Source organism: Beta vulgaris, chromosome 1 (genome assembly GCF_026745355.1).
Source record: "Beta vulgaris subsp. vulgaris cultivar EL10 chromosome 1, EL10.2, whole genome shotgun sequence".
Classification (NCBI taxonomy): domain Eukaryota; kingdom Viridiplantae; phylum Streptophyta; class Magnoliopsida; order Caryophyllales; family Amaranthaceae; genus Beta; species Beta vulgaris.
Window position 1 is genome coordinate 487633 of NC_079202.1, and position 27029 is coordinate 514661.

Sequence of the window (27029 nt, forward strand, 5' to 3'; positions counted from 1 at the left end):
TATTTTGTTGGTGGGCATCCTATATTTGGGATATCGAGAATGTGGGCGTTGTTTCACTTATGTAAGAGATGACACTCAATCTTGGAACCTTTAACATCGAAGGTAAAATCAATACTACTAAACTATCACATGTTGCTCTTTGGTCAGTGTTTAATTTGCTATGTGACATATTAGCGCATAGTAGTATGAGATATTAATTCATTATTATTGACACCATTTATTACTATCTATCAAATAACCGATAAAACTACAAAGAGTATATTTGAAAACTCTAATTCATTTGGACCTAGGACTTAATGTTAAATTGCTTTTAATTTTGTTTGACCTTCAGCTAAAAGAATGAGTGGAACATGATACTATTTTCTCTCCATCTACTTCTAATTTTATTTTTTAAATAATTTGGGGAGTTGGGGTTGTGTTTTTTATAATTTTTTTTCATTTATTGACTAAGGTTGAGAAGTATGGAATTTTTACCGTTCTCGTTTCATCAACTTATTTCTCTAATTACCTTTACGTGCATTTTCATTTCATAGTTTTCTTTATCTAACTCCACTTTTTATATCCGTTGTTGCTTTACAGGTCATATGAGTTCTGCTTAATTGAGAGTTTGATAATTTTATTAACCTACAAACAGTGAATAAGATGTAATTCTTGAAGCATAAATGTAAAATTGTACACTCCATACATTATTAGTATAGTTTTGTAACTTAAAAGGAGGTTGATGCTCGTAATAATTTAATCAGTGTACAATTAGCGAAGATTAATAAAGTTAATTAGATATAGGAATTCGATAGAGGGACGGAGGGACTATGTTACTTAGAGGTGGGCATGGGCCGGGCCAGCACTCAGCCCGGCCCAACCCGGCCCGTTGTCTGCTATGTGGGCCGCGGGCCTGTCATGGTCAAGAAATTTTACTTTAGGCCCGCACTGGCACGAGCCCGTGGGCCTAACGCTTCTCTTCTTTGTTTTTTAGCCTAAAACTATCAAAAATACAAAAAAAACAACATAAAATACAAGCCCGCCCCGCGGGCTCGTGGACAAAAATTTGAAATTCCAAGCCCGACCCGCCACTCACGGACTCGGGCCCGACACGACCCGTCATTTCCACAAGCCCGCGGGCGGAGCCCGTGAACAAGCCTGGCCCGGCCCATACCCAGGTCTAAATTGTTACTACACTATCTACAAGCTAATTTTCCTTCTCCTTCATATATTGTATAAGGAGTTTATTTTTCTTTTACCTTCTTCACTGTATCTAATTTAGATTTATGAAATTTCAAAAATTGAATAGTATTTATATATTACTAATATATTTCTAAACTTTCAATTTCAAAAATTATAATACAAAATTATAATTTATATGTATCAATAATACATAATATATGAAGTATTTAAGTTGTATTTGAAGTTAGATTTTTTTTACACTATAAATGAGTTAAGAAAATCTTAAATCACATTCCCTCCCGTTTTTATTAATTTACCCGTATTCCTTTTTTAGATGTCCCTTACTAGTTTACCCCTTTCGTTTGTTTCTATTTTTTTGAAATGAGACCACTAACTTTTTATCATACATACATTCAACTTTAATATAAAATAATAATTTCTCTTTTTTTTTTCTATGATCCACAACATTAGTTCTTCTAAAACTCTATGCAAAAAAAAAAAAGGTAAACTAATAAAAATCGGAGAAAATTAATATTTAAAAAATTCGTGCATCGCACGGGTGCTAATCTAATAACCCAGATAAAACAAAAGCCAGGAGTACATGACAATAATAGAGGGACAAGTAAAATAGAAGATACAAAATGCAGCACTGTAGCTACTATTATCATCTGTTAACTAACAGAGCTTAGTCTATTTCAAATAGTACACTATAATTATTACACCTTTGAAAGAAAATACATACTTTTTAACATAAAACCAAAAGTTATTAGCGAAAAGCTGTGTCAATCGAGCACGTTGATAGCGAAAGAGCAAGTGAGATAAGAGAGATAGAAAGATAGAGAGATCTCCATATGGATAGAGAAAGAGTACTGAGAAAAGAATACATGGAATCATTTGAGTTCATGGCAGCTGTTAATGGAGATACAAGTATTTTTACAAAATATGAAGAAGATCACATATTTTTAGCAACAACACCTGATTTGAATAATAGCATTGTCCATTTAGCTGTTAGACACAAGAAATGTTTATTCATTGAAACAGCTATTAATCGATTTCCTGTTCTTCTGCAACAAAAGAATAACAAAGGTAATACTCCTCTTCATGAAGCTGCAGAGTTGGGTGATGAAGAAACTGTCAATCTACTCGTTTCTCAACACAATATCAGAGATAATCATAATATTATTGATGTACCATTTTTCATGGACAAGAACAACAAAGGAGACACCCCATTTCATGTCGCACTTCGTGCACGAAACGCGGCTGCAGCGCATCAGTTGTTCATATTAGTCGTCACTAACCACCCTGAGATCCTTGCCACACAGAACTATTCTGGGGAGACTCCTTTACATCTCTACATCCGATACTGTCCTGGTAATTAATTACTCCCTCCGCTTTTTTTTTATTTGCTACCTGGATAGTCTTGGTAATTAATTACTTCCTTCGCATTTTTTTATTTGCCACTCCCTCCATCTCATAATATAGTGCTACTTCATTTTTAATGAGTCAAATTTTAAAATTTTTGACCGAATATTCTCATTTGTATATAGATCTTGTTAGATTCCTCTCGATGTGTAATTTCATAATATCAACTTTTTATATTTTTTATTAATACGGAATTGAAAATATTAAAGTTCAGTCTTAGAGACCGTCTAAAAAAGAAATAAACACTATATTATGTGACGGAGGGAGTACATCGATAGTAGTATATTTTTACATCTTAATTATATTTTTTATTAATACGAAATTGAAAATATTAAAGTTCAGTCTTAGAGACCGTCTAGAAAAGAAATAAGCACTATATTATGGGACGGAGGAAGTACATCGATAGTAGTATATTTTTACATCTTAATAAGTCGTCTTGTAATTTTTTTTTCTTGACAAACTTTATTTATATTGACAATGTTTATAATAGTACAAAATATCTATCAGACAAGATATTGTTAGATTTCTTTTATGGTATGTTGATAATTACGACTACTTTATATTATCCACATCTAGTTGTATATAATATCACACAAGTCATAAGATATCTATATACACATTAAAGAGCAATTGATGAAGGGGTCTGTCTATCTCCACTACTTTTGTTTGTTTTAGCAATAATTGGAAGATGGACATTCTCACTAACGCCCTTAGGCCTTAGCCCCTTTAGTTCTCAGTTTCTCACCAACTCTCTTTTGATAGGCAAGTTGGTCATTTTGTAGGCCCTATCAACTTTATTTGCTTTTTAGGCTCCGTTTGGTAGGGCGTAAAACGTTTTCCCGGAAAACTGTTTTCCTCTATTTTCAGTTTTACATTGTTTGGTTGGCAAAAGAGTGTAAAACCATTTTCCCTTGGGGTAAAATTACTCTCCCAAGGAGGGAAAACCATTTTCCTTTCAAAATGAAGGGAAAACTATTTTCCTTCTTTCTCTTGTACAGTCCTCTCACTACCTCCTTACTTTTCCTTTCATTTTCCTTTCATTTCATCATTTTTTTTACATCGAACCAAACAACGGAAAACTAAATTTGGAATTGTGTTTTCCATTGTAAATTGTTTTCCATGAAAATCATTTTACACTGAAAATATTTTACGCCCTACCAAACGGGGCCTTAATCAAACAAATTTATTTTAGGTTATATTTTTTAAATTTATTTTTAATTCAGTTCAATTACTTTTTTATATTTTATTTCAGTTTAGTATTTTGAAGATTAAAAGAATAGAGCATTAATGCGAGTGAAGTTCTTGAACCTATCTCTTATGAACTAAGTTTTATTTAAACTAATTCTCTAATGATTTATTTTATAAATTTTTTGATCTTTATTAAACTCAACTCATTAATAAAATGTTATTATTATAAAGTGAACTAATTACCGAATGACCAAATTAAATATCTATATTTGTTTTTAGGAAAAATTCACAATAGAGGTCCAACTAGAGGTGGGCGTGGACCGGGATAGCACGCGGGCCGACCCGGCACGAGCCTGCTTGAGGTTCGACCCGTTGTCCGCTATGTAGGGCCCGCGGGTCTGTCACGATAAAGAAATTTTATTTCAGGCATGCACCGGCACGAGCCCGCCTAGATGGCCCATGGGCCGCCTTGTGGGCCTAAAACTCATTTTCTTTGTTTTTTAGCCTAAAACTGTCAAAAATCCAAAAAAACATTATAAAACACGAGCCAACCCACAAGAGGCACGAGTCGTGGACAAAATCTGGAAATTTCTGGTACGACACGACACTCACGGGATCGGGCCAGGCCCGACCCCCCAATTCCCCAAGCCCGTGGGCCAAGCCCGTAAAAAGGCCCGGCCCATGCCCAGGTCTAGGCCCTACTATTACCCATTTTCTTTAGTTCCAATTTTAGATTATTTCCTGTAGGTCTCAAGTTTACTATCTTATGATTTTCATAGGTTGAGTTACTTATAACCGATTTAAAAAGTAGAATTTTTGAATATTTTGAATAAAAAGTAGGTTAAGTGACAGGGACCTATAATTTGGGACCAAATTTTAAGAATTTTACCTTCTAATTCGTTTATAAGAAGTCAAGACCTATAAAAACCACAAGATGCTAAACTTGGGATCTGCAGGATATAATTCATAATTGGAACTCATAAAAGAAAATGGATAATAGTTGGACTCTCTCTTGTAAAATTTTCCTTGTTATGTATAGTGTATAGTTTTTCTCCTTTGAGCAATGGTTAGTGGTCACTAGTTTTCTTTGTATCTTTTGAAATTAAAATTAAAGGAAATTATGTTTTTTTTTTTTTTTTCGTTTTCCTACATCACATTGTTCTATTTATGTACTACTTCTTCTATTTTTTTAGTTGCAATAATTTTCATTTATAAGTGTTTCTATTGAGTTGTAACATTTTCTTTTTTGGTAAAAGTTTTGGGGAAATTTGACCATTTCATCTCGGTTTACCTAACCCACATGCAAAGCGTCCATGCAATTGAGTCAAATTACTCTCTGCTCTTGCCTTAATATTTACGGTTATTTCATCAAATACTCCTAACAAAAAAATTTATTCACCAAATACCTCCCTTTTTTCAAAATTCAGCAGATACCTCTGACCTTAAAAAAAAAAATCACCACACACCCCTAACCTTTACCTAAAATGACCTTTTGACTTACGAGTGTTAGTATTCCGTTAACTAATTAACTAATTAACCCTAAGAATCCTAAATAAACCTAATTAAACCTAACTAAACCCTAACCCATCCCAACCCAGTCGCCCCACCACCACAACCCGAATCCCTCCTCATCCCCTACCATCCGAACTCGTCCCTCCCCCACCCCTTCGAACTGACAGGCCCCTCAACCCTTCGAACTTGGTGCTCCACCTCACCCGCCAGAAAATTGCGAATCCCGATCCCCCCCCACCCCTAGGATGGTGGTGTTGTTTCTGCTGGTGCTGCACTTTCTGCGAGGGAGCGAGACGTGGTCGCCGGTGTTATGCTGTGTGTAGGGGAGGTGGTTGCGGGAAGAGGGTTGCGTGCAGGGGAGGTGCGCTGCGGGAGGGTAGCTGCGTGGGAGGGGGTTGCGGGAGGGGGGGTTGTGGGAGAGGGGTAGGGGTGTGGGTCTGGTGTTGGGGGCTGCGGGGGAGGGGGCTGGTGGGCTGGGGCTGGTGGGACCGGGGTTGTTGGGGGGTGGGTAGGTTAGGGGAGAGAGAGGGTTAGGCTTAGTTAGGATTAGGGTGGGTTAGGATTAATTAGGTTGATTTACGGTTAATTAAGTTGACTTAGGGAAAACTTGTAAATAAATACTAGCGGAAGACTAACGTCTGTTAACAAAAGGGTATGTGGTGAATTTTTTTAAAAGTCAAGCAATTTTGAAAAAAGTGGAGGTATTTGTTGAATAAATATTTTTGCCAGGGGTATTTAGTGAAATAATCGTAATATTTATACAAAAAGGCATTTGTTGGTAGTATACGATATTATCTCTATATTTTCTTTTGATCTTTTTCATTCAGTCAAAATTAGAAAGCTTTGACTATGTGTAGACATTTAATAATTATTAATATATAAAAAAACATACTCATATGAGATTTTGTTAGATTCGTCGATGCATAGTTTTAGAATATCAACTTTTAATACTCCCCTCAGAAAGATCTTTACAATTTGTTGCGAGACAGTAAATTAATGTGATAAGTTGTATTTTGGTTATCAAATGTTATTTTATTAAAAAATAAATATGATAAGAGTTGGTGTGATATTTTTTTTTATTGAAGGAGAGAGAAAGTTGATTAACCTTTTATTGATAAAAGTATAATTTGAGCCAAAAGAGTATAAAAATAATAATATAGTAATAAAGGACTAGGACCATATCAAAAATGAAAATTTTCAAACTAATTTGAAAAAAAACCTAAAAAGAAAGTGTTTCGACTATTACAAGACGGAGGGATTAATTTTACTATTTATTTCTTCTTTAATATAAAAAATGCAACAATTGAATATTTTATACCTCATAAATAATATCCAATTGTTACATTCTTTGTATTACAAAAAAAGTAATACTTATATATAGATATTAACAGTCAAAGATGTGCATACTAAAAGTAATACTATGAAATATATTCTGAACTTTGTACTAGCCTTATCTTCTTCAAGGTTCTCTATAATTATGAAGATCAACCCAATTTTCCTTCCAAAACCTATAAATTTACTCATTTACTAACCTTATTCAACTTTGAACAAGATGACCAGAATGCAGCTGACAAGCGAAAACTAATTGATCGATTGATTACAACACATCCTAGAGCTGTCCTTACTAAAGATTCAGATGGATTAACCCCTCATATGCGAGCGGCCGAAAATGGCCGTGTTCTAGCAGCATTACAAATTCTTGCTCATCACAATCAATTATCTGAATGTCGTGACTACAATGGAAGAAACTTTTTGCACAAGTTGCGGTTAATAAGGTTGGCAGATCTTAATGCAAGAGATAGAGAGTCTATTTTATGGAACTGTAAAAGAATCCTAAAATTGCCTGGATTTCATGCTCTCATATTTTCTCAAGACGAAGATGGAAATACACCATTACATCGAGCTATAGCTGATCGAGATTTTGATGTTGCACGATTGATTCTTCAACAGTGTGTTGATGATCAATCAAGTGTGAGAAAGGAGTTGATTATGGGTATCAAGAATTATCAGGAAAAATCTGTGTTGGATTTGATTACATCAGTATCAGAAGAAATTCCAGTAAACCTGGTATGTGTGGTCTTTCTTCTATCATTCTTTTGATAAATTAATAAACATTCTTTTGATATGTTTGATAGGTTCTTATAAAGAATTGGTTTTAACTTCCTCAGTTTTTTTAATAACTAAACTAAACTAAGCTGCTCATATCAACACGAGCATAGATTTGTCAAATAAAATATTTTTGTTGAACAAATTATATAGTTTTAAACTCAAAAATTATTAAAAGAGACGGTTTAATTTTAATATAAAAGTAAATTTAATACTTCCTCCGTTTTTTATTAGATGTTACACGTTTCAAATCACGGACTTCTAGATAATTTTTGGAGAGGACAGAGATAGAGAGAATGAGAAACAAAAGGGTCCCATGTGAACATGTAATAGGTGAGAGATAGAGAGAAGTTATTACCCAAAATAAAAGTGTAACATCTAATTTAAAACTTCCTAAAATAAAAAGTGTAACATCTAAAAAAAACGGAGGAAGTAATTGAAATGAACTGACCTGAATTGATTACAACTGAACTGAACTTATTGCAGCTAAACTAAAATAAATTAAATTATAACTAAGAAATGATAGTTGGAGTTGAACTAAACTAAACTGATTACAACTGAACTGAACTGAAAATAAGCTGGTGAGAACAGACCATATATGAATTAAACTAGTCAGCGAAAAAATTAACCTCGTTAGCGGTCTCTGACAAACTCTTCTAAAATAAGATATGTCAAGCGTCATTAAATAATACAGCTATTGATTGAAAATATTATTATGAAAATTATGAGAATTATGAGAATTATGAAGACTATGTACCAATAATATTATCAAATGTTTCCAATATTATGTAAATATTTTTGTATTATTATGATTGCAGATAAAATTATGGAATGATATATAAATAACAATGTTATCATATATGTTCATATATTCCATATTTAAATTTATGAAAGAAAACACAGGAGCACTTGGCGTTTAAAAGAGGCGTCAAATGTCAAATCTTGAATAAATTTGTTTGGCTTTATATATGTATCCTTTGGAATTTTACATTATTCACGCATGTTCTTTGACTATTTGTTTCAAAAGTGTTATCTGGTGTAGTTGTTTTTAGCGCAACTTTTAGTGTTTGAAGCAATAAAGTATATTGAATTAGAAAAGTAATACTTTTTCTGTAATTTTTGTTTTGTTCATTTGTTCTTTTTACAATCTCTAATGTATATTTTTTACCACTAATATCTTTATGTTGATATTTATAATTTTTGAAAAGTTGCTATATAAAAGATTCATATCAAGACGAATTCAATAAGATTACACATGACTATTTCTGTTCATACTGTATAGAATCATCACTAAACATACATAATCAAAGTTTTTTCTTTAAACTTTGTCTTTAGCGTTCCAAGTGAGCAACTGAGCAAGATAAAAAAAAAAAACCCTACCCAGGGAGTATATTTAATCTATATACTACCTCCGTTTCAATTTAATCTACACACTTACACTTTTCACGCATGCCAATGCAAAACTTTGAGGACATATCTTTAGTTTTGTATTTGTAAAAATTATAAAAAGTACATATTAATAAAATACATGTTATGATGAATCTAACAAGATCCTACATGACTATATATTCATTCGCGTATAAATCACAAATGATGGTCAAAGTGAACTTTGTGAATAGTGTAAAATGTCAAAGTGTGTAGATTAAATTGAAACGGAGATATTACTATTTTTTTACTTCATTGTTTTGAAAGAGAATATAAAGTTAATATATTACTTTTTTTTATTCAATGTACATTCTAGTATTTGAAAACAGGGTTTATAACAATATTGACCAAATTGCCATTGACATGAATGGATTAGATTTTCAACATTTTATCTTTTTTTGATAATTTTTTTTATATAGATTTTTAACGGTCATAAGTTGGCATTGCTAAGATATTGTTTGTTGGTGGATGTTTGTAATGAAAGCAACCTTATGCTATATCTATGCAGAAAAAATTGATGGGACAAATGGGTGAGAGTAGAGTAATGGATGACAACCTCTATAGGGCGGCCTTAAGAGGAGATATGAGTTTGTTTGAGCAGCGACGACGACAACGATCATCTCAAGAAAGTAGTGATATTATATCTACTGACCATAATAATCATACTTATGAATATGATGATGACTATTTTCTTTGTCAAGCTGATGATGGAAGTAATATAATTCACATAGCACTCCAACATGGTCATAAGCTATTCATTATAAAAGCTTTGGAATGTTTTTTGGATCTTATCTACCAAAAAGACTTCAAAGGAGATACTCCATTACATGTTGCTGCAAGACTTCAATCTCCTACATCATTAGAATTCTTGAAATGTGCTCTCACCACTTGGAACGAAACGAAGATCGGATTGGCAATTCCTCCATGGGTGGTGAAGAATTCGAAAGGGAATACATTCCTCCATGAAGCAGCATCAACAAGTAACTACGAGGTTATATCTTTAGCATCAAATCATGAACTTGTAAATTTTGAAGCATTTTCAGATATAAATGACAATGGTGAGACCTTTCTTCACTTGATAGCAAGATATGCCACTTATGCAGGTGAACTTCTCTGTCCCTTATTTTTTTTAGTACTATGAAAGAAGCCATTACTCGGTATTTGTTGGAAGATACTCCATTCCCAAATTGTTTGCCACATTTTTTTTGGGGTTGTTATAGTTTATACGGTTTGGACAAGGGCTACATGTATCATATTCTTATTTTACAGGCCCTGCACCTGCCAATGCACTTATATCTCTGTACTTGTAATTTTGCTAAAAATCCGTGTGATAATGGTTTGTGGCAATTTCTTTTGGAACATGGAGTATTTTTCATCCCTACTACTTTAAGAAGTAATTAGTTAGCCTCAATCATAAAGTTATCATATGTTATGACAAAACTAAGTTAAGGACACATTAAGACACTTAGTAAGGACTGGAATCAGTATGTTATGATCTTCTCATTGATTTCAGAAATTGAGTATTTTTTTTGGGTGAAATCTTGTAATCTTCTGACTAGTGTTGTTATATTGCAAGAAAATATGACAATGTTTCCAAATCTTATCTGAAAATAAAACTATGATGCAATTAGTTACCTGAATTTGAAAAACAGGAAGCAATTTCCTGAGACAACATTACTTGTGATGGGTACTGCAAATGGTGTGAAGATGAAAGAGGGAGTTCAATCTAGATATGCCTTGCAAATAATTCAGATTTGTATAAATCTTTTATCTAATTCTCAGTTACATGTATGGGTTGACAGATATATCAGAAACTGTAATCGAGAACTTGCTTAAACGAAGCAAAACTGTCGTGCATATGCGTGACGTGGATGGCTTAACCCCTACTTTAAGAGCAGCACAATGTGGTCAGATTCAGCTAGTTACCATCATTTCTTTGGGTTACCCTTCAACAATACAAAACTGTGATTATAAGGGTAGAACAGTTTTGCATCTTCTAAGGACTTCGGCCTTAAAACTTGTCAGTGGTTCAAAGGCCATACTTACTTCGTGGACAGAAAATTCCCTTATCAATATGGGAGTTCATGGCCTCATATTCAAACAAGATAATGATGGAAATACACCATTACATCTTGCCATCACGGTTCGTGACTTTGAGATTGCGCAATTTCTCATCAAATGGTGTACCAAGATAGACTTGAACACAGGGAAAGATTTGATGAATATTAAGAATAATGATGGAAAGTCGGTTGTAGACTTGATTATATATGGATCAAGCATTCCTGCAAACTTGGTATGTATCAATACTCACTTTTATTCATTCTCCCGTCCTATGCGTATGCTATGTCAAGCAACACATTGAGGATCCTTATATGATTAGGTGCTAACATATTTAAGGTGCTTAGATAAATAGTTATATTTGGCAGGCAACTGAAATATTATTTGAGCTTAACTAGAATTGAATAGCATCAATGGCTTATGCTTATCTCCCCCATCTCGTCTCTATAGATCAATTTTATTTATTTATTTTTGTTTATATATATATATATAGGGGCAAGAACACATGAGAATGTATCCTTACATGAGAAATGAGAATGAATCTCAACCACACGATCGAATTAGAGTTACACCATTTGTTCATTAGAGTTATTCTTTTTTTGAAGTTACATCACTTTTTCATTAGAATTACATCACTTATTCATAAGAGTTATACCGCGTAAATATCATTCTCATTTCTCATATAAGTATGTATTCTCATATGAACTCACTTATATATAAAGGTCTAACAATGAAATATGTTGTTATGGTGTAGAAAAAAATGATAGAATGGGCTACTAGGAGAAGGATTATGGATGACAAGCTCTATAAGGCGGCTACAATAGGAGATGCACATTTGTTGCAGCAACGAAGAACTCAAAATCAGGACATAGAAATAAAAGCTACTACTTATGATGATGACTACTTTCATTGTCTAGCTGAAGATGGAAGTAATATAATTCATATAGCACTTCGACATGGTCATAATCTATTCATTACAAAAGCTCTAGAAAGCTTTTTTGATCTAATCTACCAAAAGGACTCGAAAGGAGATACGCCACTGCATGTTGCTGCTAGACTCCAAACTCCTGCAGCATTAGAGTTCTTGAAGTTGTCTCTCACCATCTGGAAAGAAAAAGATGAACACTTCAAATTCTTAATTCACCCCCAAATATGGACGGTAACAAATTCATTTGGAAACACATTCCTTCATGAAGCAGCAAGGACTAGTAACTATGAGGTTTTATCTTTAGCAAAAGATCATGTGACTTCTGAAGGAATGTCATACACAAATGACAATGGTGAGAACTTTCTTCACTTGATAGCAAGATGTGCCTCGTATTTAGGTGAGTTTCTTTCCATCCATTTTACTATTCCTTCGTCTCTATTTATCTTATTTTTGTTGCATTTTCTTTTTCAAGGTTTCTAAGAAATATCTTTGATTATGAATAATTTGTCTTTCAAAAATACAATTCATTTTGGAGGGGGAGGGGGAGAGGAATAAGACTAACTTGATTCAACATAAGAATGCATTATTTTCATCGTTGCATGTTAATGATTTTCACAATAGAGAAAAGAGAGTAATTTATGTAATTGTACTAGCTAGTTGGTGATAAATATGTGGGTGATAATGATGCTTTAGAGTTTAGAATGTCGATAAAAATCTATGTTATTTCATTTTTTTAATAGGAACACGGTAAGTGTCAGCCAATTTTTTCCGATTTTGCCATACATGGCAAGACTTCACGTAGGCCTCCACTTCCCATCTTTGGCTAAAAGTAACTTCTTTCGAGCAATGCTTATGTTCTTTATCTTCCACGGTGACCGGCGCAAACAGAATCATGAACCTACGCCCCTTTGTCAACAACAACCCATTATCAATCTATGTATCTCTGCAACAAACCATCTTTCACTTGATTACGTAGACGAACATACTCTGGGTCGTCCTTGCTTTCCTCTTGCACTCGTTTGGTAAAGTTAGATTCAACTACTGAACCAACCATCTTTCACAATTGTCCGGCTTTGCCACAGTCAATTTTTTGATTTTGCTCTGATGGCGCAAAACACGTTAGCCAGCCTAAGTCTCACGCCTATGGATCCTACATAATTTGTTTCGTACCTTGCGTGTTTGTTTGCGGAAGCATATAATAATGAAGAACAATAAACCATAACGCTCACAAAGTATGGACACACGATAGATCAAATAATATTCTTTTATTAATCTCAAGGCAACAAATATTATATCACAAATTTCGGATATTACTTGGGTTTCTCCCTTGCTTTCTCGCCTGAATATGCGGTGAATATGCGGTAACTGTAACGATAACCATCGCATCGCTTTGCTCCTCACACACTGCCTATGACACGGGTGCGTGTCAGGCACACACCCTTTGTTTCCCATGCCTGTTCACTATTAGTGGATACTAAGCGCGTAGTCACGTACGGACAAATTTCTTCGCCGCTGCACGCTGCCTACTAGCGTCACACTCCCGTCGGACAACTAGCCAAGGCACCCAATATGTTGGCTAGGCTATGTGGCTACGAAAATTTCTAAGTGAGGAAGCTAGAACACAAGAGAAATGTTTTGAAAGAATGCTTTGTATTGATGACTAGTGAATACAAGTGGAGAGCTTTTTTGCATGGCTATACAAATGAATGAGGATGCCTATTTATAGGCCTCCATCCTAGCTAACCCTATTTCTAGAGAGTTTAAAACCTTATCAATTGGAGCATTCTACACAAGTCTCCCTAGAAGCTTCTACACAATCCAACACTATCATATACAGGGAGGAGCATACAAGCTTTCTCTAGAAGCTTCCCATGCATCCCGAAATATGCTCATGCACCATCACCTCATTGTGGGCCATAAATTAAAAATATGGCTCGGCCATTATCTCTATTGGCCCAAAATATGGCGGGACGCCAAATTTGGGCCCATTTGGAGGTCGTTTGACCCATCAAATACCTCAAGACATTAAGGTCACTATTGGGCCATCGGGAAGCGCCCTGCCCAACCATGTTGTGGGGGATTTTTGCGACTATTGTTGACCCATCACGATCCCGAACGGACTCTGTTGCGTTGACTCTGACCGCTGCAAGTTGAAAGAGAATTGGGTTACATCCATCAAATTAGCCCAATCTTGTTGATTGACACTCACAAAGTGCCGTAAGTAGAGCTTCAACAAGCCATTCACCTTTTCTGTTTGCCCGTCGCTTTGTGGATGAAAGCTTGTTGAGAAATGGAGACCCAAAGAGGGGTGAGTCACAATGGGCACCAACAGCAGTCGTGGCCTCATTTGATCGAGAAATTGATAAAATAAAGGCAAAGCGTCAAATCCGACGGAGGGGCGTGCCGAGTTATCATGAGTATCTCATCCGTTGGAAGGGACTCCCGGATAGTGAGGCAACATGGGAAAAGGAAGATGACCTCTGGCAATTCCGGGACAAAGTTGCGGAGTTCGAAGAGCATTCTTGACGAGGACGTCAAGAGTTTTAGTGGGGGAGAATGTCAAAACTAGTCGCAAAAATCCCCCACTGCATGTCTGGGCAGCAGTCATGTGCTGGGCGCTGTCGATGGCCCAACAGTGGCCTTAATGCCTTAAGGTGATAGGTCAAATGACCTCCAAACGGGCCCAAATTTGGTGTCCCGCCATATTTTGGGCCAATAAACCTAATGACCGAGCCAAATTTTTGATTTAAGGCTCAGAATCAGGTGATGGTGCATGAACATATTTCGGGATGCACGAGAAGCTTATAGAAAAAGCTTGTATGCTCCTCCTTGTATATAATAGTTGTAGACTGTGTAGAAGCTTCTAGGGAGACTTGTGTAGAATGCTCCAATTGAGGAGGTTTTGGAACTCTCTAGAATTAGGGTTAGCTAGGATGGAGGCCTATAAATAGGCATCCCCATTCATTTGTACAACTATCCAAGAAAGCTCTCCACTTGTATTCTCTAATCATCAATACAAAACATTCTTTCAAAACATTCCCCTTCTGTTCTAGCTTCCTCACTTAGAAATTTTCGTAGCCGCATAGCCTAGCCAGCATATCGGGTGCCTTGGCTAGTTGTCCGACGGGAGTGTGATGCTAGTAGGCAGCGTGTAGCGACGAAGAAATTTGTTCGCACGTTACAGCGTACCTACTACGCAGACGTGCACAACACATGACCAAGCATCCAACAACCATCCACTATGTCCCCACCACGCTAAGGCAAGACACCATGCCCAGCTCACATCATAGGGCATCCACTTAGGATATTTCCAGGGCCACACTCAACGTGTCGTGGATTGGCTTAGCCCATGCTATGCTTTCACGATGTCGCATTGTCATTCATACTCCACGTAACGTGAACTGGATTGGCTTAGCCCATGCTATGCCTTCACGACGTCGCTTTGTCATCCATACTCCACCTTGACTCAACCAAGATAGATATAGGTGTGCCCCGGACCAAGGACACACCACGCCCTCCCACACGCACATAGGGGTCTTACAAACAACCCCCACTTGAAGAGTTTTGATGCCCTCATCATGTACTCCTCAACCTTGTCCTCAAACTGACGGAGTGTAGTGCCTCTCTCCCATGAAACCTTTGACTCGGGACAATCTTTCCATTTGACCAAGCACTCAATTCGTCAATTCTTATTTTGTCCCAACACATGACGATTCGGAATCATTTCCACTTCCTTAATGAACTATTTCCGGATGTGTTTACGGGTTCCGCTTTGATGTTGGGTGCAGGTCTTCCACATCCTCATGATATGGTTTTAGGTAACTCATGTGAAACATTGGATGAACTTTTAATGCAACTTGAGCTTGTACGCAACTGTACCCACTCTTTACACAACCTCAAAGGGACCATCCTATCTCGGAATCAAGGATCTCTAAGCAGACTTGGTACTTATCTTTTTACAGATTTGGGGTGTAAGCTTCAATAACACTTTATCCCCAACGTTGAATTACAAAGGCCACCTACCTTTGTCCGCATACTTTTTCATGAGGTGGGCTGCCTTCTCGAGGCTATCTCTCGCCGCCTCCATCAACTCTTGATGGCTGCTAAAGCGATGTGCACAACCCACATCCTTGCTCTGCTTTATTATCTCATGTGGGTTAAAGGCTACCACCCCATTGCCAACTCAAAAGGATTCAATATCGAAGATGAACTCTTAAGCAAGTTATAACAAAACTTAGCAGTGTCTAAGAGTTTTAACTAATTTTTCAATGAAGTTGTCACATAATGCAGCAAGTACTCTTCCAATAAGGCATTAATACGCTCTCTGTAACCATGCATTTGAGGATAATTCATAGTTGAATACTTAAGTTGGGATCTGATGAAGTTGAACACCCAAAAACCTTCCGGTGAACCTGGTGTCTCGATCACTAATAATGTCGCACGGAAGCTCAAAAGACTTTACCACATAGCCAAGAAAAAGCTTCATTGCCTCCTCGGTTAGACATGCATTAGGGACTAGAATAAACACAACATAATTCGAGAATCGATCTACCATAACCATGATCGACCGCTGTCCACTCACTTCGGAAACCCAGGTATGAAATCCATAGACTTGACACCTAAGGTTTCTCCGCGATGGATAGAAGCTGCAAAAGACCCGCCTCTTTGCGCTTTACAGTCTTATCCAACTGACACATATGGCAAGACTTCACATAGGACTCAACTTCCCATCATATCTTTGGCCAAAAATAACTTCTTTGTAACAACGGTTGCGTACATTCTCTTCCTGGTTGTTGGCCCAAATAGAATCATGAACCGACCTTAACAATTCGTGCCTAAATTTACTCGAGGGAACGTACAACTTACGCCCCTTTGCCAAAAACAACCCATCATCAATCTAGTACCTCTTCCCCGAACCATCTTTCACTTAGACCACGCAAACGAACATATTGTGGATCGTTTTTGCTTTCCCCACGCAGTCGCTTGGTAAAGTCTGACTCAATTGCTGAAATAGTCGCAAACACCTCTTGCATTTTACGACTAAGAGCATCCGACACCTTGTTATGTCTACCTACCAAGTGAAATCATATTACTCCAGAAATTCCATCCGGGCTTGTTTAGGTGACAAGTTCTTATGAGATTATTACAACGTGTTGGCAACATTATCCGTGAGCACTATAAACTTCGTACCCAACAAGTAATGCCGCCAAATCTGTAGACAATGCACAATCGCAAGCATCTCTTTCTGATGTGTTGAGTATCTCTCCGCATATTTGAGCTTTTGACCCTCGAAAGCTACTGGATGTCCTTCTTGGACCAGAATACCACAAATAGTCTCTACATGAGGCATCAATGTGTACCGCAAATGGCTTGTCAATTTCGAGCAGTGGCTCAATTGCAAATTTCGAATCTGCAGATTGGCTTCTTTCTGTCCATTCCCACACTTGACTTTTCTTTATAAACCGGTGAACGACAATACTTTATGTGAATACCCTTTTATGAAGTATGAACTTCCTATAGTAATTGGCAAAACCTAGAAAGGATCGTAATTCTGGGACAGCTTTAGGTTGCTCCCAATCCATAATGACCTTTACCTTAGCCTCATCCATTCGCACAAGGCCCTTTTTGATTTTATGTCCAAGGAACATAATCTTAGGTCGAGCAAACTCGCATTTCTCTTTTCTAACAGCTCATGCTCCCTTAGTTTTCAAAAACCAGCCTAAGATGTTTAACATGATCATCTAATGTTTTTGAGTACACAACATCTTAATAAACAATACAAAAACAATCGAGATACTCGTAAAGCACATCATTCATTAAATTACAGAAGGTAGAAGGGGAATTAGTGAGCCCAAATGGCATTACAAGGAATTCAGAAGAACCATATCTTGTTACACAAGTGGTTTTTGATTCGTCACCTTACCAGAACGCACATCAAGTTTGGTGAAGTAAGTAGCCTTCGACAATCTGTCAAATAAATTATGTGTTCGCAAGATCGGGTACTTGTTCTTCACTGTAAACTTGTTCAAAGCCCTATAGTCCACACACATGCGGAGGGACCCATCTACCTGCTTCTAGAACAAAACAGGTGCACCACAAGGGGACTTGGATGGTTGAATAAAGCCAAATTCCAACAACCCATCCAACTGCCACAATGACCGCCTACACGTGGCACATACATGCACTAATAGGACTTCCATAGACGCGTTTGATTATTTTGCCCCTTATGCCTAGTCAGAAAGTAATCGTACCATGGCTTGGCTTAGCCCACGCTATGCCATAGCCAATGCCTAGGAGCTCCATACCCGAAGGCACCCCATGGCTACCCCATGGCTACCCCAACAATGAGTTAGCACCTTCCCCCTTAAGAGGCTTAACCTTCGGAATTTGAATCCTCGTGAACACACATTTGACAATAACTTCCCAATGGACTTTAGGCCCGCCCAAAAACCCAATTACCTTTCTTATGGACATAGATGACTTCCCTACAACCTAACCTTTACTACCAAGGCTTCTATGCCCGACCCGTAAGCTCCTACTATTCGACCCATAATTCCGACCCTTGAACACCTAGTATTCGACCCATAAGCCTGACCCGTAATGCTTAGGTGGGCGTGTGGTTCATATAGTGGTATGACTTTGGATTCAGGAATAAAATCAAGGTGGTATAAGTTTAGAACTTGATACCTAATACCATATGTTTGGTTTTATTTGAGAGTGGATTTTTTTTTTATTTGATATCAGAGGTATTGATATGAGCCATACCCACCTCCCCATTAGGTTTTTAAATCTCATATCTTATGGGTTTCTAAATTTATCAATTTATTAAACAAACAATCAGAATGACTTTTGCACATTCTAAACCCATTTCTCATACCAGAATTTATATGAATCAAATGCTCCCTAGGTGCTTTGCCATATCGACGGGTGCTAGTCTTACGATCTACTAATTTGATCCTCTTTATGTCGCGATCTAAAGTAGGATCTCAATCCTGATAACATTATCGGGCCATGGGAATGTCAATATTTAATTTTAATCAATTTGAAGCCATTTTCGAATTTCATAATGCCCGACGACGATTTTCCATATCGGGCCTTGCGATGGGGCACCTTGTGATGGCATTTGAGTATTCTTTATGGCTTCATTGGCGTGGTTTGACATCTTCCATTCAAGCCTAGAAATAACTCTATAGGCCATTGGATGATTGTTCGAAAGCATGGGAGTGCCTTCAAATGGTCTCCCATGGCCCTGGTATGCATCCCATGAGCTCTGTTGTTTGGGCCCCAAGAATGATCGAAAGCGTAGATTATAATCTTTAATAGCCTACAAAGAGGGTCACTTGTGCGATGCTTTGGAAATACCAATTAACACCAACTTTGCGATAATGTAATTAGAGGTCATTTTGGGGAAAGAAACAAGCTTCGAATGCGACACTTTGAGTCCTCCATGAATCAAACGAACTCTTTATTTTGTTGCTGCATGGTGCCTACTAGCATCCTACTTTCTTCGGACTACTAGTCTTGCCACCCGATATCCTAGATGGGCTATATGAGCATACAAACTTGGCTAATTGTGGGAAATAAGGAACACTAAGAAAAGTAGGATACTTAGATTGAACACTTTATAGTGCAAATGAGCTCTCGTGGGTGGATGTATAAATGTGGAGGAGGCTCCTATTCATAGGGCTCCTTGATGCCTTACTGGAACCTTCATTCTAGATTATTTTACTAGGCTCTACTCAAAATCTAGGTTGTTGCAACGGAAGCGATTAAGCAAGCAATAAACACAAGAAAACAAATTAGAACACACAAGATTTAACGAGGTTCACTATCAATGCGATAGCTACGTCCTCAAGGGCACGGGAAAACGATTGTTTCACTATGAACAAGACGATTACAATTACAATAGGCAAGATTCAATTGAATGCAATTGAATCTCAAAGACTCTCTCTAATCTTCTCTATTATGTTTTGACTAATCTCTCTCTCTCTAATATTTGTGGTAATCACCCCTAAATATGAAATAACATATTTATATGAAGTCTAGAATACAAGCCTTAAGTCGTCGAATAAATCCAGCGAAGAAAATCGCCCTCGCGCTTCGCGAAAACAGAGTCGAGCTCGCGACTCGCGACCACCTCGCGACTCCCTCGCGATCTGCGTCGCGCCTCGCGACGATGAGTCTGCCACGACACACATGAATCGAGCCCGTCGCCCCTCGCGACTTTGCGACCTCTCCGGCGTCGCGCCCCGCGATGGTGGTCGCGACTCGTGACCACCCTTCTGCCGCAAGTCACTCTCACATAGGTTATAAAACCTTCTACGATACTCTAACAAAATCTGTACAAGGCTCTCTATGCTAGAAGTTTCAACACTAGAATGTACAAGAATTCTGTAAAAGGCTGTTCCCCGAAAGGCAACAACACTACTCCCGTGCACCACATTATGGGACCTCAAATTGGAAAAGTGGCTCGACCATTATCTTCATTGGCCCGAAATATGGCGGACCCCAAATTTCATCGCATTCGCAGCTTGGTTGGTCTCCAAGATGACCTATTAATACGTTACTGAAAAGTAAGTGTTCACTGGTATTTGAAGGCATTGCATAAATAAACCTTTCTATGTGGAAGCATCTTGCCACATGTTGGAGAAGCATCTTTATTAATCTTCCCCCTCCTCTACTTGTTGAAAGTAGAGCCCCTTGATGTCTTTCTAAATTTACAAACTTGTGATTTTAGATCATCTGTCAGACCTGCATAAAGGACGAGTGGGCTTACATCACTGGCATCTTTGTTATTAGCATCTTCCCCCTATTACATTCCTAACTGCACCACACCATGTCACAATATTCTCAACTGGTGCAATTACTGCTATTTCATCTAAATGACTAAATGAGGAACCACATAGTTTGTGATGCAGCCACTTCAACTGGAATCTGCTCAAAGAACAATGAAATAATCGTTGCTTTAGACACTACTTTGTTATCCTCCCATCACCTCTTTCTTTCCACATTGTTGTGATCATGTGATGTTGAGGTCCTTTGATGAAGATTGTGATCCACTTGATTCCCTTCCCACACATAAAGCTTTCCTATTAACTTTCAGTGTTGCAACTTCCTCTTTCTACTTTAGTCCCTCCTTATGTAGAAAAGCCTTCAACCAAGTTCCCCATCCCAATTCTCCCTCCTTATCATTTACCATTCCTCCCAGGATGGCACCACCAGCCATCTCTAATCACGCCATTAGCTCAACCATCATTCTACCACTATAATGTGCTCTGGTTTGTTGGTGAAGGACAAGAGCTCCTTGTGAACAAGAGTTCCTCGGATGTGCAATGTTGAGTACTCGGGCGAGCACGAGCAAGAGAGCACCATCCTTCACTACTATCTTCTCCAACAGCCATATATGTGCCTGACAGGATGTGAGCCAATATTATTTGTGCAGCGCAAATTTGACCCAGTTAGTTGTAGTTTTGTTTTTTCCTTTGGGTCTTGTGGTTTTATGGGACTTATATATATGGGGACTCTTTGTAGTCAAGTTCGTCCCAAAGAACCATCCAAGTCAGGGCTATGGACTTAATAAGAGCTTCAAACTCAGTCTCACAAACAATATTAATAAAGTTAGTTTTCGGTAAACAAGCAAGTGATTTCATTTGGTACCCAGGAAACCATATACATCCAAAGTTCTCAAGCAGTTGGAAAACCTTCAAGGAAGAACTTCCTAGGTCCTAGCTACTTAAAACACAAACAATCATAACGCAAACTGGAAAAAAAAACCTAAAATTAGGTGATAAAATTTTGTTAGGATAGAAAATCTCTTGTACACTTCAAAACACTACATTTTAAGCTCTTTATCAGTGAGCCCTTCCGTAAAGACTTCTTAAGATTTGGGGTTTCAAACGGGAATAACTTTTATTCATTAAAGTCATCTATGAATTCTGATTAGTACAGTTTGTATTAGTTGGTTATTTTCCATCTTACAAGATACATGTTGTGTGTGTAATTATGTGCAGCAACAGAAACCTTGGAAGAGACCGTACATACATGGGTGACAGTGAGCAAGTCTTGTGTTCATATACGAGATATAGATGGCTTTACTCCTGTCTTGCGAGCAGTACAATGTGGGCGACTTCGGGTAGCTATTTCTCTTGTAAACCAATTTTCTCGGTCAATAGAGATTTGTGACCATAAAAGTAGAACAGTCCTACACCACCTTAAGGCTACGGTTATAGACCTTGTTGATGATTCAGAAGATATAATGCCACTCTTGAAGAAATTTATTGAACTTCCTGGAGTTGATGGCTTTAGAGTTGCTCAAGATGAAGATGGGAACACACCTTTACATTTAGCCATTTTGAACGGGGATGTTGCTACGACAAAATTTCTCATGGAACTATGTCTCCAGTCAGAAGCAAAGCAAGAATTGACTATCGTCAACAAAGATGGTCATTCGATCTTCAATCTACTCTCGTCAAAAAGCCATACATCTGCAATGGTGAATATTATTATCTCTATCTGTCTATCTATATATACAAATATATGAATATATACTCTTATATGAGAACATGAGAATACTGAGTAATCTTTTTTAACCAACAAGTAATCCATTTTAGCTAAAATGTAATCATCTCTTTGGCCAATCTTGCAAAAGAATTACATTTTTACGAAAAAAGATTACCATGAAATATCTTAATAAAGGATTATTACGTATTTACTACATTGGATTACTATTGTCATCTTCTCATATAGCGAGTGTGCTCATATCATGTGCATGTTCTCATAAAATGGGTGTTCTTGTATCATTTGTGTATATGCGTGTGTATAGTCATGATAATCAATGGCCTCTCACATTGTACATGAATATAGTTTTCCCTACATTTAGATCACGAAAGCTGTTCAAATGAAAGTGTATGAATAGTGTAAAAGTCCAAATTAATTGATGATTCAATAAAAAAAACTCATGAAGTATAATTTTTGAAGTTTTTTTTGACTAATCACTGCTAATTTACACAGAATGAACTCGAAGAATGGGTGAGCAAAAGTTACATCAAAGAGAGACAGTTAGTAGATAAGATGATGGACGACAAGCTGTACCAGGCAGCAAGAGATGGCAATGTGCGATTTTTTGATGAAGTTGTTGCTAATTGTAATGCGGAATTGGATGTAGAAAGCGGGCTTCAAAAATATGATGAAGCCTACTTTTGCAGAAAAACACCAGATGGAAGCAATATAATTCATATTGCCCTCAGACATGGGAATCCACAAGCAGCAGATTTCATTAACAGAGCTCTAAAGCTCTTCCCACTTCTCATCTTAGAAGCGGATAGTAATGGAGACACAATACTTCACCTTGCTGCAAAGTGGAAAAGTCATACATCAGTAGAATTATTAGCAAATTCATGGCAAGATGTTTATAAGGTGTGGAAAGAGCGAAACAAAGGTGTTTATATCGCTCCATGGGAGGTGAAAAATTATAAGGGAAATTTCCCAATTCATGAGGCTTTACAAACTGACAATTTATTAGCAGCAAGAGCTTTGCTCGATTATGATGAGGCTGCTGCTACTCGTGTTAACGTCTTGGGAGAGACTCCACTCCATGCTTATGCCAAATATGGTTTTTCTAACAGTAAGTGTCCTAACTTTTCATTTTCATTTTCATTTCCCCATTCTAGCTACCTCTTGTAAGTGTCCTTGCTCTGACCAAGTTCAAAGCAGTCTTAAACATACAAGGACTCCATGGAAGATCTTGAAACTTCTGATGGACCAAACCAAATAATGGAAAACAAAGCAAACAACTCAAAACACAAGTTTTTGAAGGGTAATACTATTATTAATCAGTAGATTAAAGTATAGAGCAATTTCCACATAACACAATTACACCTAGCAATCTAATCTACCCTTTGTGATTTCTCTCCTTAGTTGATCTTTCTCTCTAAAGCTTCCCCTAAAACTAAAATATCGCCTGTAATGGTATAGAAATCTACAATAAATGGTAACTTAACATACACTAATAACCTTTCTCATATCTATCTGATGTACTTATTAGAAAGTTTCTCCTAATTGTTTTAGGATATTTCCTAAACTCAATGCTCGAAGAAGTTTACTAATCACAAACCTCGTGTCACAAATACCCTGTTACTGGGGGGAGGGGGGATGCATATCATACCGAGTGTGCATATATTTGTGTGTCATGGACAAATTTAATGTCAAGAGAAGGGAAAGTAGGATTTAGGATTATAGAAGAAGTTGATAGCTTATACTATATGTTATTCTAATTCAAATTTGTATGCGGAGAGGAGGCTTAATTATTATGAAGGCCTTCTATGATGAGCAGATTTTTGAACCTTTTATGTATAGTGTTTTTTAGTTAGACAAGACAGTTAAATTACAAATTGCAAGTGCCTTTATTGTGCAATGATAAGGTATTCAACACATTGACTGTACATGATTCAATATACAAAATTAAACGGTCCAACTTCAATACAACTAAGCTCTGTTCACCTATATCTAATTGAACCAGGACAGGACTCAAATAATCATAAGCTTCGTACATGTTGAGCATCTCTAGTTTGGATGTGCAATGTAAGTTAGAAGTCAAAATCTCCAATTTTTTGAGCTCTTCTCTTTTCATGATTTTCACAAAATTGTTTCATGTAGATGATGATGCAGATAAGTTTGCCAAGACTTTGATTAGCAAAAACAATTTAGCAGCATATATCCGTGACAATGAAGGTTTCACACCATTATTAAGGGCAGCAAAGTCTGGTCGTCTTAATGTTGTAGGAACCATACTTGCTCATTGCCCTCAATCAACTTACCTTCGAGATCCTAATGGCAGGACGTTTTTGCACCTTGTGCGTTTTACATATGGGGATGTTGAGGAAAGTTTGATAGACATATTGTACCAGACAGCATTGCACTTATCACGAATCCCCGAGGTAGATGCGCTAAGGCTGGTGCAAGATAATGATGGAAACACCCCTCTTCATTACGCCATAAAGACTGGAAATGACATTGCTGGAACTGTTCTAATTCGAAGATGCTTAGAATCAACAACTAGAGCAGAACTTGACTTGGTGAACAAAGAGGGTGCGACAATACCCGATTTATTTGCATCACTTGATGTCCAAACTAAGGTATGTAGTATTAATCTACAATGCTACTTTTACATATATGATAAAGAAACTCATTGTTGCAATTACTTATAAACATCGGAGGAAGCACATTAGCAGTATTAGTTTTATTTCTTCATTTGACTTCCTCCATGGATTGACATATATAGATATTTGAGCTGATTCGGAGGATAGTGCCAGAGGCAATGCACTTAGCTAGAAGCTCATATGGTATCCGAAAGACGGAAATGAAAGACTCTGCCAATGCTCTCTCTGTGGTTGCTGGTCTCCTTGCTACCATAACTTTTGCAGCCGCGTTTCAGGTACCGGGTGGCTTTAACGGTCAGGATGGTTCCCCTGTGCTTCTAATAAAGCCAGTCTTTCAAGCTTTCATTGTGTTCAACACCTTTGCAATGTGTGGCTCTATGCTTGTCCTTTTTTATCTCCTATTGATTATGAGTATTAGAACAACTCACAGCTTTCTTAAGGTGTTAGATCTTTCCATATTTCTACTACGTGCATCCTTCTACTCGACCTTAATGGCATTCACAACGGGTGTGTTTGTGGTTACTGCCAACAATTCTTTATGGCTGGCTATCTTTGCATCAGTACTCTGCTTCTTTACTGTCATTTTAACAATCAATTCTTCAGTAGTCAAGCTCGCCAGATTTGGTAGGTGGGTTTGTGGGTTAGCAGGTTAGCACTTCATGGAATCACAAAAGAATATTGTATAGTAATGTTAGCACTTCAACTTTTTTGTTGTCACTAAGGCGTTATTCATTTTATTGTTGATGAACTTGATGTTATTGAATTTTGTATAATGAAGATTTTGTACAGAGTACTATTTATGTTTTTTTATAGGTTTTGATATACTCCCTCCGTCCCATAATATACTGCTTGCATTCCTCTTTGGGTGTCCCAAAATATTGTGCCTATTTCTTTTTTATCAATTTATTTGGACTAAATTATCCTTCATTTCTACATAAAACTTTCCAAAATACCCCTATTTTCTTTTAATATGTGTGCCCCTATTTATTGTTTTACACCATTCCAAGGTATATTTATTGCCCTTTCATTTTATTTTAAAGGAAAAAGAAGAAAAAAACTAGTTCCAAGACAAAAATACCCAATAAACATTTACTTAAATATATATATTTTTGTGAAATCCTAAAACTCTTTCCATTTTTCTTAATTCTTGTGAAAAATGAGAAGTGAGCACTATATTATGGGACGGAGGGAGTATACAATACTTACATAATTACGCGTCAATTAATATTATTAATATTTATTTATTGCTTCTTATTAGGTTGTTTCTCTTTAATTGAAACATTGTTTTCTTAAACTTTTTGAACAAGAGCTCCTACACTCTTTCTCTAAATCCAACCCCATTGTGATGTATTTTATGGTTACATTTTCTCTTCTTTCATACTTTTACTTTCTCTCCCATACTTTTTACTTTTTACTTGATTATAATAAAAAGTAAAGAGTACATAATAATTAAAAATATAAGTAACAATAATGAGAAGAAGAAGCAATAAGATGACAATATGAGTGATGATGATTTTTGAAACGATATGCAACAATTTGTATCATAATATTTTTCTTACATATCATTAATTTCGTCTTAATAGCCTCTATTTTGTATCTCCTCGACATATTCCATATCCCCATTACTATAACGAAAAAAACAGATGTTATAATTGCTATATTCTTCTAGTCAAATAATCAAGGGAAAGAGATCGCCAAAAACAAGTCCTTCACCTACCACGAGGAGCAGGCGACCTTGACGTCCGTAATGTGGGTAAATCAACCAGGTTATTCTCGTGAATAAAGTGATTAGGATATGCAATCAATGAATCAACCCCACCTCCTCTTGGTAAGAGTTTTTCGATCCACATCTCAAGGATATAAGTTGCGCCAAAGAAGGGGTACCAATCATGGAGGTCAAGAGGATTGATTATGGCTGAAAAACATGAATTTCGTAGTAATAGTAATAGAAATACATGTTCTACCGAGACAAAATTTTTAACTTACTATCCTCTTGTACTGCACACAAATAATGCTTGGTAAGTGGGCAATGTACGTCACATTCTAATCCCAAGCATAAATGGGTTCAAGGT

The 27029-nt window shown here is 36.9% G+C and overlaps 1 protein-coding gene across 5 annotated transcripts; it reads left to right on the forward strand.

Moving 5' to 3' along the window:
• Window positions 1-1894: 1894 nt before the first annotated feature.
• LOC104902602 (uncharacterized) lies at window positions 1895-25767 on the forward strand. 5 transcript variants are annotated; one of them, XM_010690457.4, is made up of 9 exons: window positions 1895-2532; window positions 6836-7350; window positions 9323-9917; window positions 10617-11107; window positions 11627-12197; window positions 21811-22292; window positions 22811-23423; window positions 24318-24379; window positions 24455-24596. In XM_010690457.4, the coding sequence occupies exons 1-8, from the start codon at window positions 2013-2015 to the stop codon at window positions 24353-24355; spliced, it is 3825 nt and encodes a 1274-aa protein (XP_010688759.2). In that variant the 5' UTR covers window positions 1895-2012; the 3' UTR covers window positions 24356-24379; window positions 24455-24596. The 5 variants fall into 5 exon arrangements, with proteins under 5 accessions (XP_010688759.2, XP_019105516.2, XP_010688751.2 ...); XM_019249971.3 differs by having other exon boundaries at window positions 24323-24379; window positions 24455-24547; XM_010690434.3 differs by lacking the exon at window positions 24318-24379 and adding an exon at window positions 25080-25767 and having other exon boundaries at window positions 1903-2532; window positions 24455-24933.
• The last annotated feature ends 1262 nt before the right edge of the window (window positions 25768-27029 follow it).